Below are 16,653 nucleotides of genomic sequence, written 5' to 3'. Positions count from 1 at the left end.
GGATGTTGGGTTGTTCAAATTAACAATCCCAGCATGCTTGGAAATTGGTGTTACAACCACTTTTATAGAGATAGTATCAAAAAGTGGCTGTGGCCAATCACGGATAAAGGAGGAGAAAAGCAGAAGAGAGCAGGTAGTGTGGAATGAACTATTTCTCTGAAAAGGTAGCTGGAAAAAAAAAAAGGTTTGTTGCTTCAAAGTATTCCCAGACCTAAAAGTCACAGTGCGAAAAAGAGGGCAGATAATTAACACAACCAAGAAGAATTGAGGCACAAAAGGAAAAGTACACACTAACTGTTCTACTTTGGAAATGAATGCATTTTTACTTACAGATCATAAAGTTTGTTTTTGCATAGATTTATCTGAAAGAAGAGAGCAAATCTTACCAACGAGTTAGTGATATTTACACAGAGAACCTAAGGGAACCAGCCCTGGGTAGAAGCATCCATCAACAGAAAAGCTGCTTTTGATTCTCAGTCCTTCTCCATCCTTGTCAAGTATATTTAAACATTGCATTTTAAAGAATACACCAATTAAAATATCCTGTGAAGTTGAGTACTTCGATAAATTGCCTGATAATACAGTGCTTATGAAACCTTCGTTCCTTCTCTATTTTTGTCACTCATTACCAAGTCAAGAGTTGATAAACATCCTTTTAGTGCCCAATTCTTAAGTGTTTCTCACTGGATGCATAACAATGAATTCATTACCACTGGTACACAATTTGCATCGTTAGACAGAAAAAAAAACGGAAAAAGAGAGGACATGTCATGTACAGAACCTGGACAATTTGTCATATAATATCCCAATTTTTCATGTAAACAAGAACTAAGGACAAATCAGAGGGAGTTTTGGGTTTGTTTTTTTTTTCTCCTCTCAATAGTGTCCTAGAGGGGTACAATGATAATCTCAGCTGGGGGAAAGCTTCACATCACACATGACAGAAACCCAAAGTCTAGAGCAGAACATACCATTCATCTGGAACATACAAGTTTAAGCAACTGGGAACTCAGATAAAGTTGAGTAGGAGTTTCAAGTTGTGAATAGCAGCCAACAAGGTACCAACGTAAACTGAGTAACATGTACAGAATGACTGGATCATAGGGCTTCAGCTAACACATATCCTCTAGCAAGCTTTAAAATGTCTTTTTGATGGCTACGTGTGTCTCTGGTCACTGGTTATTATTCTCCCATAACTTAAAAGGTCAATAATATCAGCTCTGCCAAATTTAGAGTGACAAGAAAGAAATCTGATGCAAGTACGGGATCACCGATCAATGATGGCTATGCAAACTACAAAGACAATGAAACACTCCCAGAAAAAAGACATTTTAAATTGGCTACAAATGATTAAGCATAGATTAAACAGTTTTTCAGCTTCTTATTTTTCATTTGTTTCCTGAACTCCACTGTCACAAGCAATTAGCTGCACTATACCTTCAGCTGCAAAGATGACATCCCAAGTATTTCTCAATTTGTTTTTTTAAAACCACGACATGAGTCTGAATACTACACCACTGGCCAAATGCGCTAACAATCAAAAAAAAAAAAAAAAAGCTACAGTTCCTTTAACTGTTTTCTTTCTTTTCCAGAAAAAGAAACATTTTGCATAGCTTCCATTCTTAACTGCTTCTGAAGCCAACACCACAAAAATGATTCAGAATCACATCAGTTTTATTGACAAGCGAATAAATAGCAAATGAGCTTCTTTTAAATAGCTCTCAGCCACAGTTGCCACCTAGAAATATAACAAAATGGTAATTTCACAAAGAAAGAGCCTTACCTTCAATTTTGGCATACTCTGATAGTCGAGTATAATTGACTAGAGCTGCTTGCTCCAAGCATTTACGGATGACTGTTTTTACCTCCTCTTGAGGGACTGGAGTAACTATGTCTTTCATCAGAACCTTGACACAAGAAAATCTGATTTGTTGTGGCATCAGGCACACAGAACTGCTTTTCTTCAAGCCCAGCACATACATCCATTCCTACACCAGCACCACGCGGCTCTCGGGGTATGTGTATAATACGCAGGATCCACTACAAGGTCACCTTGGCCAGCTTGAGACATGGGACCTACCCCTGCTGTATTATTCCCCTTCTGTATCTCTGCCCTATGGCACGCCCGGAAATCCGTGCTTCTGATTTTTTAGGGCATGACATTAAGATCTATCACAGCTTCCCCAGTGCCAGGCAGTGCGATGCCCTTCCCGGACACTCTGTTGATTGACTTGGGTTTAGGTCTGGGCTTGGCCATATTGCAGGTTAGCAGAGGTGAAAAGGATGCTGGAGCAGCAGGAAGGCAGAAATAGGGACGGGGAGGATGACAGTGAGGTTTCCTATGCCCGGTGTGGAATAAGCCTGCCTCGAGGTGGGAATTTCACCGGACAGCAGCCAGGCATTGCTTACAAGGGTCTGCGGCACAGAACGCTTGCCAGCGAGATCCTCCACCCTTAACTACTAACACAGATGCAGGCTGTGCTGCTGTAGTGGTCAGGCTACACACCCGCCTCCCAGCTGAAGCAGGAGAGACAACAACCCCACCTAGTACCCCACATTTCAATATTAGCTATGACTAATTAGACATCCTATGCAAAACCAACGGTTCCGCAAGCTCTTCTGAATGGAAAGATACATGAACACAGGTAGTTTTAGCTATTATTCTAACTATTATTTTAACTGTTATTCTTATGCTTACCCTTTCCAGCAGCGACAGAGTAGCTTTTAGTGCACCTTCCGGACGGCCAAATGGAAAGCAGTACCTAGAAAAACCACATCATGTTAACATTAGACCAGGTGCATAGGGACAAGCCCTTCCAGTGCTATAAAGATGCTTTCCTAAATATGCCTGAGCAACACTCTGCTCCCTCTGCCTAGGATGAGCAGCCTCTTTACAGGGTAACTTTCTAAAAGGGTTTGATGGTGTGGACACCAACGCAGTAAAATAGAATACAGGCTGATAGTTTCAGCAGCTTATGAAATCTGGGCATCACCTGGAGAGATTTTAGATTTCATAGGAGAGAGTTAAATATCAGCTCCTTGTAAAAATGGAAAAAAAAGAAACCCTCTGGAAAGGAGATTTACTTCCAGGTGATGCACCAGGCTGTGGGTAACCGTCTGAACCAGGCAGAGTCCCTGGCAAGCGGCAGCTCCAAGGGGCTCAGGTGGGGACATCGCCCATCTGCTGGCCAACACGCACCACCCACCCAGGACCCACTGGGGTGCAGGGGGCAATGCATCCCGTTTTGTGGGGGCAGCATCCATCCTTTCTATGCTGTGACATCCCTGCAGGAAGCCCTGCCTGTCTGAATATTAGGGAGAAGGGAAAACAAACAGGTAATAACTGAGCAGAGTGAAACAGAGAAAAAAAACAAGGGATTTTTTTTGTTGTTGCTATATTTTAGAAAAAATTACTGCATTACAATGCCTATGGGAACAAGATGGTTTGAAATACCCTTTAAGGGCTGTATATTTTAAATCTCTCTCCAGCTACAAACATGCTACAGTGCAAGCTTCACTGCCCTGTGTAAGTCTGTGCCACTTAGGCGAAATTCCCATATGCATTCAAAACCTGTGTTTTGGCTTTGCTGCTTTTAGGAGAGAGCTGGGAGGAAATCAGTCCTCTCGTGCTCAGCCTGGGCTCTCTGTCTTTACCTAAAATGCGTGATCTGATTCTCCAGAAGCAAACGAAGCCGCTCCTTGATCTCTTCAAAACGTTCTTTCTCGTCTACGGTCACAGTTCCTATCCCGTCAGGCCTGGAGGAGAAATGCCACGAATAACTCCCGACTCCACCTCGCCTCCCTGGTATCTCATCCCCAGAGCACGCTGCCCTTTTGGAAAGGGACATCACCAACTATGAGACCCCGAGACAGAGGATATGACACGCTGAGACACGGGTGGTCACGGCTGCACGACTGCCGAGGTATGAAAAATAAATACAAACAGACATATTCTCTCTCAGAGTGATAATCTAGATGTGGACATCTCCCCCTCCCTTATTTTTTCCATGATAGAGAAGTTGGAAAAAGCAGAATCTCCTTTTAACTACAGGTGTATGACAGGGAATGCAACATCAGCTCTCACTGCAGGATCGGGCTCATTGCTGGCAAAATAGGGACTTAATTTCTGCAGAAAAATTCAGCTGCTAATTTAAAGCAATTCACAGTATAAAAGAATATTGACAACAGGCATATATACAAACAGAATATAAAATTCTGCACTCCTTCATAACTGCCGAATCACCCCACTACAGTGATTTCTGGAAGTGAACCACCTTCAACATATTCTGCAAAAACGTGCCTAGACAATGACATGCATTTTGTCTTTGAAAATGCAATGCCTTTTCAGTCATTTAATTTTGATTTATACAACATTAACACGTTGATACAATTTCTCAAAGATTTTCTTGGACTATTTATGACACGCTCGTCTTTCAGGAGTGCACAGGAGTGCGTTGTGAGACACCCGGGTCCTGCTGCCTTGGGCTATTTCTCGTCTTTCACAGAGCACAGTGAGCAGGTGAACCTCGCTGAAGCTCTCCCGGGCTTGGACGATGCAGTGGTCCCCACGCTCTTCCACCCCATACCTCGGCCAATGCCGACCCATCTGAGAGCTGCAAGCGGCAATCCCCTCCTTCTCCCCACACCCACATGGGGGAATACGCTGTGCGGCAGAATCCCGGGAGAGAGGAGAGAGCGAGTCTAATCCATCCACCAAAGGAATCGGCCAGGCGGACAATCAACAGCACCGCTCCCCATTGCCGGCGAGCAAAGTCTACGGATTTGTGCACTCCTGGGCGACTCCGCTGGCACAGGCGCTCTTTAGGTAACGCAAGACGTCTTAAAATTGAACAAATGTTCTTACTTAAAGGCCTCCTCTAGTGTTCAGCTTAAGCTGCATAAATCCGCCGTACTAGACTGGTTTGGCTATACAAAAGACTTGGCAAGGGATTACAAAGCTTCTAATGAACCTCCTGTCAGGGGTTAATTGGTTGGCTTTATTTTCCTCTTAAAGAATCAAAGGCTCTAAACTTAAAAAAAACACCCCAACTCTATAAAATATTAAAAGCTATAAAATCTGTACGATCACTTCTACTTGACCCTGCATTTAGTAAGCTCTTAGTATTATAAATATGAACTCTGATATTCCAACACAGGTGAATAAACCGTCAAAACATTTTGGAAGAGGAACTAGCAAACCCTACATGATATTTACTGCAAAATTCTAAAGCTAAATATACATTAAATAAAATTTACAACATGGACACAGAAAAAGACTCGAATATCGAGATGTATTTAAATTTAAACAGCATTTAATCAGAAATCTTTACTTGATTATTTGCCAAATTCAGTTGTGTATTAAGGAAAAAAAAAAGAAAAAAGATTTAGGCTGAAACTTGGATAAAATGTTTCAGCTGGGGAACACGTTTCATAAACAGTTTTGAAAGTATGGATCTGGTCTCATTAGTACCTAATTAGGACTAGTTATTTTGAAAAAATGAGCAAGCCACAAAAAAACCTAAATTAGCTATCGAGCAAAAATCAATGTCTGAACACGCTTAATATATTTTTATTCCAAAGTTCCATAAAATATTTAATATTCAGACAGAGACGTTCATGCCTTTTGTGATGCTGTGCACCTCAGCGCCTGGTTTGCTCCCAAGCAGAAAAGCAGATAACTCAAAGCAAACCGCAATAAATGCCGTACATTAAGGGGCAGGGTTGAAGCCCTCGTTTGACTTTTGGCATTCGGTTCCCCCTCTGTACCCATAACAGCTCTCAGAGTGTCACTAGGTTAATTGCATCAGCGCTGACAAACGAGGTAGGAAAAGCCGCCTGCCCTGGCTGTGATTTGTTGATGGACTGGAAATGGTCTGAAAGTTGTGTTACCCTTTGCTGGGTCAATAACCTCAACCGGCAAGACTTAATGGCAGGATCTGACAGCTCAAGTTGGGTCGCAACCCTTTCACACGAATCGCAGTTGTTTCTCACTGTATTCAAAGGGCTTTGATTTTACCAGAACCAGTTATTTAGTGCTTACCACGTTAACTACTCATATTGGACACCCGAAACGGGCTGATGTGACAGCATCAGTCACATCTGGCTGGGCAGTGCCAGCTCTGGAAGCATCGCTTTGAAAACACTGACCCACACGAAGACGAAGGATGGGCTATGGAGAGCGAACCTCTGGTCAATGTGGCTCTCGTGCAAGTCACAACGCCCCAAGGGATGCCAACTCAACCGCTGAGGACCGCTAGAGCATGTTAGCCTGTCGTCACTTCCTGGTCTTCACCTTTCTTGGGGTCTTTGTGAGACAGGAGGACATGGAACTCAGTGGCTCTGGCCACCGCTCCCCCTACGCAGGGCCTGTCGCACAGTGTAAATGCACGCCGCTCTCGCGTATCATGCTACTGCAAACTTAAGACAATCTACAGGTCAGCTGTAGCCATTTTTGGAGCAGCGCGGATGTCTGGAAGGGCCTGCCAACCGCGAGCCATCACCACGGCAAGGACTCCCTTTCTCACCCAGCTGTGGACTATATTGCATCTGACATGATGAGCATCTCTTGAATCCACCTTTCAAATTTTCGGCAAACCATTTTCTCACTGTCCTTCACAAAGTTGACATTTTCGGCAGCACGATAGGAAAGATGTCATGTCGGCTGCTTTTCAAGTTGTTGTCACAGTGGTTAGCACCAGTTCTGTCATCTTTGCTTTCCTCACAATCCCCCATCTTGAGCCATGTCACAAATAATAATACTTCCAATGTTTTTGTCAAATTTCAAATACTATAACCCAGCTGCACATCTTCAGATTCACTAGTTATGTTAATCTTTGTTGCTCATCTTCCCAGAAGCTGAAGCATTAGGAACTCATTAATTAGTGACAAATGCAGGATATACATAGAACTGGAAAAACACTACCCAAAGCCTTGCGCTTAATTTATTAGCTCGATAATTTTGAAACCTAATTAAATATTCAAGTCAAATATACTTTGAAAATGTAATCTTTTTGAGGGAACATATTTATTTTCCCTTTCGCAAGAACACAAAGGGTATCTAGTTTAGCATCGCCATAATTTAAGATTCACTTCTGTGCTCTAGACAATTCCAGTACGTGGCTGATGGGGCTGAAAAAAATCCGCAGGAGAAGCTCAAGTCGCACCAGCTCGTTCTGAGGCCTATTGGCAATTTCGTCTCCATCAAAGGTCTCCAGCTCAACTTTGATATTTGTGATTTGGTCTCATGGACAGAAGCCCTGACTCCTCCAGTGAGCAGCATTTCTGCAGCAAGGTTAGCTGAAACGCAGCTGGAGAAAAAGTATGTTCTCACACGCAATCATTATTACACTGCAGCAGTGATGGGGAAGGAGAGCAAAAGGGTGAAAAAAAGTTGTGTATGTTCATGGTAACGTTCAGAAGGACAAAACGGGTTTGGGTCTATCAATTCGGGTCAACAAACAACATAAATGTCTCCACCTGTGTGGAGATGCAATCTCATCCCATTCTCTGTAGCTCCTGCTCACGGACACTTGAGGTGTAAGGCAGAAGTTGTGGGCAGAGAGGGAAGCAGAAGGGCAAAAAAGGCGAGGAAAATAAATAAGGAAAATGTTAATTATAAGTAAACAACTTTCAGATCACTCCTTCTGCTGCAGATTCACTATGTTGGCTCTAAACTAGTAAATTCCCACTGTAAATATTTCATATGAAAAGTTTTAAATGCCGCTTTCCTAATCCTCCCTTGTTTTTAAGTTTTAAGCCATGAAAACAACAACAGCATCAAAGTCAGTGGTGAAATTAAAAAAAAAAGGGTTGCAAATTAAACAGCAAAAATGATAGCCCTTGTTTAGCTTAGATGGTTTGTGCAAATTCCAGGGTTAATTACAAATTATAATTAGGACCTGTGATCCTAAGGCCACTGCTTTATTCTACAAGCCCCGCCTCCCCCCATGCCCTTTTCTAATTATACCCGGTGCCCCCAGGGCTAGTTATGCTGCTAAAACAAATATATCAAAATGATTTTTTAACAAAGACTAATATAGGAAGCAATAGCATGCTTTTGTATGCAATTATAAATATACAGTATAGCTCCAGTGGGTTAATCTCTTTGACATAAGCCTGTATGAAACACCATGGCGGCTTATAAACGAAAAGACATACCATCTTTTACACCTTTTATGTTTAACTTGTCTACACTTTTTTTTTTACTGGGGAAAATATTGCTTACACGTAGCAAACAGATCTTTGCACGCACTGTGAGCCCTGGCATACAGAGCCAAGGGAAAAAAAACAATGTCAAAAACTGATGCAAATAATTTGATTTTTTAAGTAACAACTCAAATATAAAACACGTGCTGCCTTCAGCTCCCTTGCTGGTTGCCAGGTGCAGCACATATGAGCTATACAGTAAACATCGATGATTAGTGCCTTGGACGACATGTGTCAGGATAGGCTTTCAAAGGATCCCTCGCAGGAAGACTTGCTGGTGCGAAGTCCCCACCGGTTGCGCAGGGACCGGCTCTGGGGACGTAGGCAGGATCACAGCTGCCCGCCTGCTGCCTCCTACATCTCCCCCAGCAAATCTGACCTGAAAGAGCCCATCTGTTTAGACCCCTTGAAAAAACCTTATTCAGCAAACATCGATTTTGCCCGACTCCCCTTTCTTCTGGGAATTCACACCGTGTGCGAAATGCCGGTTGAAAGCCCTTTGTTCCACCCGGCCCTCCGCCCGCTCCCCTGGCCACTGCCCCAGCCGCCCGCTCGAGATGCTGCAGAGCATGGGAGCCATTTCATCCTCCCAGCTCCTGCATCATTTCGCCTGAGCTCTCCTCCACGCCGCATCACGGCTCATCGCTTCTCATGCGCGATCTGCGCCCCTGACGTACCACAGCTGAACCGGATGGTTTCTGAGCACCGCCATCCTACACCCATTGTAATGAATCATGTCAGCCGGCCGCACGGAGCTGGGTATCTGCTGGTGGCTGGCAACCCACCTTCCTTTGGAACAGACGCCGGATCCTATCCGACAGACAGCCGTAACGCACGCCGTGTCACCACGGACTTATCACGGGGCTGGTCGGGACATGGAGCCAGCACCTAAAGAAAGGCTACGACATTATGCCATGCCAGATTTTAACCTGCCTTACTGCAGTCAGGGTGATTAATCTGAACGAGATGTGGAAACTAAACACAAAACACTAGGGAAGCATATGAAGATACTGTGATAAAGTGTTCATGTATGTACTACCTGTTTTAGGGGATCAAAAATATTCTGTTTTGTTTTTTTTTTTAACTAGCTGTATGAAAATCTTGCCTTGATGTGTAACAGCCAGATATGGAAAAATGGAAAAGTTACAAATATGTCATGCAGATTTTTCAGTTCCTCAAGGTCTATGACAATAACATTATTGCTGCTGGCTTACAGTTGTATAAAACTAATGAAAGCTAATGCTAATGGTATCTAATGAAAGAGCTGCTTCTTGAAAGCAAATTTGACGCTGTAAAATGCAGCTTACAGAAGAAAGAGCAAGTCACTGATATACCAAATTAATTAACAGAGGGACTTGCAGTTGCTTGGACCTTGGGTAAATAGTCATTGAACAACAGCCATTTGCAGAGAATGATGCTGTTCAGTTGTTATTAGACTGGAGGGGATTCAGTCTGGCATCCTGATTTTGATAAGCTCAATGTCTGCATGTACTTAGCATGCACACATTCAGTATTTTAGTCTTATTTTTAAAAGTTCAGGACTAGCAAGCATAGAAAGAGTCTTTTTTTCTGCCAACTTTAACATTTAAAATGAAAGTTATGACACGGCTAAATCCAAAAAAGGCCCATGTGATACCAAAGTCACTCCTGAAAGCCACTCCTTTGAAAGGGGCAGGAACCACCCTTCAAGGTTCAGGCACTAACTTTGGACCTGGGAAAGCAGAGCTCAAGTTTCTGCTCCACAATGCCTCTGCCGTGCACAGACAGGGAAGCAGTGAGGCTCCTCTAACACAGCTCTTCTCCACGTGCCAAACGACGCTGGTGATACTGTCACAGCCCTCCAACATGAGCACAGAGACAAACACGGCAACAGAAGGCAGGGGAAGACCTGGGTGATCGTGTAAAACCTTCTATGGTTTTACCCAGAATTCCTGGTGTCTTCTCAAAACCATTCCTGCTTCTTGCCTTCGCTAGTTTTTTGGAGGACTATCGATAAAGGAAAGCCACAGCCTCAGTGGTACCAAAAGCAAATAGACATCAATGAACACACAGCATGTGTTGTTGGATGTCTGAATAACGCCAGGCAATCCTTACCCGCCACATAGGTAAATACATCAGAAATCACAACAGTTTTCATAGTGGCAGGACTTTGCAGAAGGCATCCAGTGATACCCGGTGGACAAAACCCTGTTATCAGCTCACTAGTGATCACAACAGCGAAAAAGCCTCGAGGTCCTCAGTGAAGAGCAAGGACGCGGGTAACAGCAACCCATGGGGCTCTTCAGTGATCTTTGGCTGGTCCTTGCCTTCCTGACAGCCTGCTCCTTACCTATGTGGGTATCTGCAGGAGGTGAAACTTAGGACAAGCAATTTACATTAAATTCCATTTTTACTTGGAAAGGGATGAAATTAATGGAAAAATTAAGGGGATTGCCATGCAAATAGCAGTGATTTACAGCTTTCTTTTGGAGATGTTATGTCAGGCTGCCAGGGGTCTGAATAAGCTACATGAGCTCAAGGGAGGAGGAGAGAACCAAATCCTGACATATAAAGCAACAGGGCTCCAAAACATCCTCAAAATCACACTTTGACCATGTCACCTGCTGTGGCTGCAGGCTCAACTCCAAGCTGGAGGTGCATTTCCACCAGCAGCCGTCCCGCTCCCGTCCCGGCTGTGGTACGGCGGCCGTGCCGCAGAGGCGGGCGCCGGACAGGCGTGGAGGCATCGTCCCTGCACTGACGCCTGTCATTCTGTCAGCCTTGACCTTCAGGCTGTCCTCAGCATCTGCACCGCAGCCTGCCTGCACTTCCCTGCTGACTGCGAGCGACTGTTGTCTCGCTGCCTGACCTTACGCAAACACGATACAAACAGACAGCCCACCTCAGCTCCATCACTGTCTGCTGCTACTACAGGAGATTGATAGCCACATGAAATTATCTCCCCGCTCGACCTTCATTACTGGGTGGCATATCCTGACTGACAGCCAACCTCATTCTGGGGAAAACTAAACCATCCGCTTGTTTTTGTTTTTGTTTTTTTTTTTACTGTCTAAAAGTGAAGGAACTTCCTTTTGTAAAGAAAATCAACACTTTCTCGGTTTCAACAGAAAAAGAAGCCTTTGTTCAACACAAAAATGTCTCATAACTTGAATCCATGCATACCAATAACAACGCAACGCACAGCTGCTCCGAGATGCTCCGTCGGACGCTGTGCCACATCCTGGGGCAGGTGTGCTCCCACCTCGACAAACTTTACACGGAAAGTTTTCCGCTCTGCCATGAGCTATGGGTTTCCTGGGGAGAGCACAGCCAGCCCTATGGCAACGAGCAGCGTATGGTGGTGGCAGGTGGGAGGACGGGACATGGCTAAAGCGATCCCGCCTTTACGCACGTCGCAACCGCCAGTAAGGACCACACGGTAAATGTTGGCTTTCTGTCGCTCTCCGCCAGCCAGCTCGCGGACGCACAATGCATGTGGCCTAAACAGCTTTCTGACAAGAAATTGTGACTCTTCCGCTCAGATGTTCAGATTTCTCATAGTAAACACCAAAGATATGGAGATGTGTTTTCTCTCAGACCCTCTGCAGTCCCTTTTCGTGACTTCCCGACAGCAGAGGCCAGAAATCGCACCCCGCGGTTTTCGCATCAAACCCCTCCGGCCCCTGGGCATTCTGCAGAGCCTGTCCTTGGTCCGAAAACACAATGCCGCAGCCTCACAGCTCCCGAAATCCCCAGGCAATGGAGAGACGGCAGCGACCAAGGAGGGACATGAACCTTCAGCCTTTCCATGTGAAGTCAACCACCAGCTAAAGACAGCTAAGTCATTGCAAAACATCTCGTTCCTTTCTTGGAATATTTTAAATGAATTACTCCAATAGCCCAGCTGCCACCAATTGCCCCTTTGGCAGTGCCCAGCAGCATCCCAGCACGACACAGCACAGCACGGCAGCCACACGCAGCCCTGGCCGGCTGTACAGGCATGGGACTGGGACCTACACACCACATGGGTTTTAAAGTAGGACCTTTTCCTGAGCTCACAACTCTCCAGCCCCACGCGGAGGGAATGGCGGGTGTCACCTTGGCCAGTACTGTCAGGTGCCTCCTGCCACCAACCCTGATGAAGAGGAGGCTCCAGCTCCTGCTATGCTGGACTCTGTGAAGAGATACGTGGCAGCTGTGACCGGCATCCAACCTCCTTTCTGTTATGGGCCAAACGGGCTTTGTACAGGTCCTGTCGCCACAACAGCCCCCTGCCAAGATGAGCCCTGCCTATGGAAGAGGAACGACAGAGGAGCCAGTTTCACCTGCCCTGTCCCATCCCCTACACGCCATGTGAGCCATCTCCTAAAGACACGCCTAAAAAACTCAAGACCCTGACCCGCTATGGGACTTGGGTGCCCAAATGCCATCCAACTCCCAGGGGAGCATACGACCCGAATGCCGGTGCCACGGCGGGTCTTCCCGTGCCGCAGGGACACAAACTGCCCAGTGTGCTCAGTGACCAAGGAGCCCGGTGCCCTCTCAACACACTTCTGTGCACTGTGCGCTTTCGCTTACCTTTTTGGCTCTGGATTTGGCTGGGATTTGGAATCTTTCCTTTTTTTGGACTCCTTTTTGGAATCCTTTTTTGTCTCCGCTTCAGCGGCAGGGGCATGAGACGCTTTGCCCCCCTCGCCGTCTGCACTTGGCTGTGACCCACCAAGTAATTCTGCCATGTGTTGGCTTTGGGGAGTGATTGAAACGCAGAGGGGGGGCAAGGCCAGCAGCAAAAGTGAAAGAAACAAGAAGAAAGAATGAAAAAACTCAAAATGGAACAAAAGGAAACTAAAACGAAAGGAAACAACTGAAATCAAATAACAATTGGCAAAGGAGGAACGAACGAGCAAAAGAAAGTCAGAACTAAAAAAGAAACTAAGGAAGCAAAAACTCGGTTTCCATGACAAGATGTATGAAAGTAACTGCAAAAGCAAGCGGCAGCCTTGCAACGTGAAACCTGGGCAATGTGTGTCAGAACTCAGGGTGGTATTTAGCAGAGGGTTTATGAAAACACGTCATTATTTTATAACAGTCCTTTCTTCAGCAGTATAAGCAGGACAGAGAGCGATACCTCAAAGTATAAAATGCAACTTAACAGAAAAAAAAGCCGAAAAAGAAGCTGCAATAGATGCTACAGCTGTCAATAAAATAAACTGAAAAGGAAAAAGCACAGCTCCAGTTCCTCCCATCAAAGGTTTGCCACATTTGAGAGAAAGGAACGGGCTACTTCTGAAATTGAAATTGCTTTGCAACAGCAACAAGATAAAATTTTCAGTTATGTCTGAGCAATTTCCAAACTGACGTCACACGGACTTTAAATGAGACATGGGTGCCTGGGGGCTTAAAGCCCTTCTGAACACTGAAGTTTGATCCTGCTGAAAATCTCACTGCTGCAACTTGTCAGTTTTTCTTGCACAGCAATTAAATCAGCAGAGTATATCGTTTACTTCTATTTATTTAACCCATGACAGTCACATGTACTTCAACTCTATCTTGTCCAGAACTGCATCTAGCAGGTGCCTGGGCAAGAAAGTTAAAAATCCTCATTTCTGGATCCTCTACGTGCATTTCTATTGCTTACATTAAACAAGCAATGAAACAAACAAACAAATCGACTATGCCACTAGAAGCGCTGCTGCCAAACATCCGCTGTGAAAACAAATTGGGGACTGTTGTGCATTATCCACAGAAACCTACATTTGACAAAGTCATCCCTTGCTGGCAGGGAGCTGCTAGCCAAGAAGAATTCCTTACCTGTTGCCATGAACATGTGATGCACAAAAGGCAAAGCTGTAGTGAAGTAAGGTGGGGTCAATCATAGCTCCGTTTTCTGCGCGCTCTAGCAAATCTCTGAGGTAGCAGAGATGTCTGTGACAGCCTCTCACTCCATTACGTGCACAATACTCATCTAGCACAAAGACCTGGCCAGGACTAAACCAGCCCTGTTTAGAAATAAAGAGACTCGATTTTAAATATAAGTTATTAAATACAAAGGCTATCAGAGTTGGAGGTGTAGTGGTCAACTGCTCTAATAAAAGAAATACAAACCTAAGGCTATGTCAGGCAAAAAGGAGAGAGGTCATTCTTAAACAATACAGTCTGGATATCGTCACTCAAACACAGCATATACTTAGTGCGACTGTTAATAAAAACATATTGTGCTACCATTAAAGGGAAATGTCATTTAAAATGCTGAGAAGTTAGGCCAGTTCATGTCAGTGCCTAGCAAAAAAAGAAAAAAAAAATAAATAAAGACTTACACCTTTAAGAGATGACAAAGGTTTGGTTATTTGAACAGCATGAAACAGTAATCTCGTTTCGGGGATGGGGTTGTACGCTCGGCCACGAGCAAGAAGACTGAACTGGGGGAGGGCACGGAGGATTACACTGAGTAATGACTTCTCTTGCATCTGGCACGTAGGAACGTCCTGCAGATGGAGGAAGGCAGCTCCGCAGGATCAGAAAGGGACATTTCCCATCGTCCTTATTGCGCACCACCGGCGACGCGCTCTGCCATCGCCCACCTCCTCGGCATCAAAGCGAAGGGAAGCTCGGCTCACGAGCAGGGTTCCTTTACACATCCGGAAACCTCAGACTATTCCTGTCTGTCAGTCCCAAGGGCCTGGGGACACGCGGCTTGTGGGGCAAGGTCCGGGCTCCCAAGGAGGACACCCTTCCCCGCGAGGGGCCGGCTCTGGTGAACGTCCTGGGACAGCTGAATCGGAGCACGCCTCTGCCTTCGGGGAAAGGCGCTAGTGAGAACAAGGATATTCTTGTAGATCGCTTTTCAAAACGCTGCAAAACCGTCAATATTTACATGGAAATTTGGGTGCTAAACAATTGCTAAGACGCAGCTCTGGAATGCATCAAGCTGCAAAATCTTTCATCGTTTAATTGAAAAGTTCCTGCAGCGGGCGGGAGAGTAGTTGAGGCAGAGCACTGCCCCTATAGGCAACTTCTTTGCCACCCCATCTGTTACCCCAAATGCTACATCTTAGAAACAACACTGCTGTGAAAGATTAAAATATATTTTCTACCACTCAGATGACACCAAATCTTTTCTAGATGCCAAAATAGCTGCTTTGAAAAGAGTTGAAGAAATATCAATTAAGAGCTCAAAGACATAGAGAAGGACTTGCTCATCCTTATTGGGCCAACTCCAAAACAGATTGAGAAAAGAATTAAAATAATGAGGGGAAAATGATAGATATAGGGAGTAGCTACAGTGCTGGGATCACTTGAAGTGCACGTTTCAAAATGAAGCCGCAGAACAATGCAGATGGGACGGCACTCTGGAAGGCTATTTTTTGGGAGGGGTATAGTTGCCTTCGCTGTTTTTAACGGTATTTTTGTTTGCTTTTTGATTGGAGGTATGATGCTTGATTCTGGATTTCTGTACATCGCCCGTTTGTTACATCCTTGGACCGTCTCTTCACCTTGCCTCTCTTCACACAAGTCTTTGGCGATCAGGTGTGGTAAAAAATAGAGAAATACCGTGACTGCTCTGCGATAGAAAGATGCGTGCGTTTGGTTACTGGGGTAGAAAACACAGTCAAAATTGTTATATTCACCCAATACATACAAAGGACTCAGTCCTCCCTGTGGGGTGAAATCTTGGCCCTACTGACACCAATGGAAAGGCTGGCGCTAATTTCACTGGAGCCAGGTATCGAGCCCGGAACTTAGGGCGAAGGAAGCAGGAGGCTGGACCCAGCGATCCAGTACAGCCCACCGTGTCCCCCCTGCAGCGGGCTCTGAGAAGTGCCGGTCCTCAGGTGGACCGGAGGGATGGGGGCAACCGCTCAAGATCGCTGCCGAGTCTCGCTGAGGGGAAGCATGAGCTGAAGCTCAGAGGTTCAGTGACAAGCCTCACACCGCAATACCTCATGAGAGCATGGGCAAGCGGACTATGGGTGGAGAGATCCAGAGCCCAGGAGGACCAGGTGGTCTCCTTTTGCACAGCAGAGGTATGAAATAAAAAACCTGCTGCAGAACAGGGTTCCCTGAAGCCCCAGAAAAAAATCTAAGGTTTGATGAAAGATGGTATTCAGACAAACCCTCCAGATCTTCAGGCAGATCCTGGCTCTTGATTAAGACTTTCCTGGCGCAACCAGCAGACAACCAGCCAGTCTGGCAAACGCAGCTGACAGTGGAGACACACCAGGTGTCTCACCCCAAGGCAGCTTAGGTGTAGCTCAGTTGGTCTCCCAGACGGTCTTCAATGACATGAGGAAACCTAGAAGGGACATTGGAGGAAGGCCATAGAGCACAGGAAGCTCAACATTGGAGGAAGGCCATAGAGCACAGGAAGCTCAACTGACTGTGTTCAACAAGCTGAACTGCATCAAGAAGGGGACACGTGTCCTACGCACCAGCGGGGAGTGCAAGGGGAGCTTTGAAGCTGGATAAAGC

General features: G+C 45.4%; 1 protein-coding gene across 14 annotated transcripts in view; it reads right to left on the bottom strand.

Annotated features, from left to right (window-relative positions):
• Window positions 1–16,653, bottom strand: part of CADPS (calcium dependent secretion activator) — a 220,084-nt gene that overhangs the window by 67,863 nt on the left and 135,568 nt on the right. For 11 of the 14 annotated variants that reach the window (XM_086619184.1, XM_086619187.1, XM_086619183.1 and 8 more), the window contains 4 exons: window positions 13,996–14,183; window positions 3,655–3,756; window positions 2,699–2,762; window positions 1,784–1,907 (listed from right to left, as the gene is read on the bottom strand). In XM_086619184.1, the coding sequence (XP_086475310.1) occupies window positions 1,784–1,907; window positions 2,699–2,762; window positions 3,655–3,756; window positions 13,996–14,183 (478 nt within the window). Of the gene's footprint in view, window positions 1–1,783; window positions 1,908–2,698; window positions 2,763–3,654; window positions 3,757–12,762; window positions 12,928–13,995; window positions 14,184–16,653 lie in introns of all 14 variants that reach the window. The other 3 variants (XM_086619182.1, XM_086619181.1, XM_086619189.1) reach the window with 1 other exon arrangement.

Source organism: Tauraco erythrolophus, chromosome 12, assembly GCF_009769465.1.
Source record: "Tauraco erythrolophus isolate bTauEry1 chromosome 12, bTauEry1.pri, whole genome shotgun sequence".
NCBI lineage: Eukaryota > Metazoa > Chordata > Aves > Musophagiformes > Musophagidae > Tauraco > Tauraco erythrolophus.
Note: the sequence above shows the minus strand (reverse complement) of the source record. Positions and strands in the feature narration are given on the sequence as shown.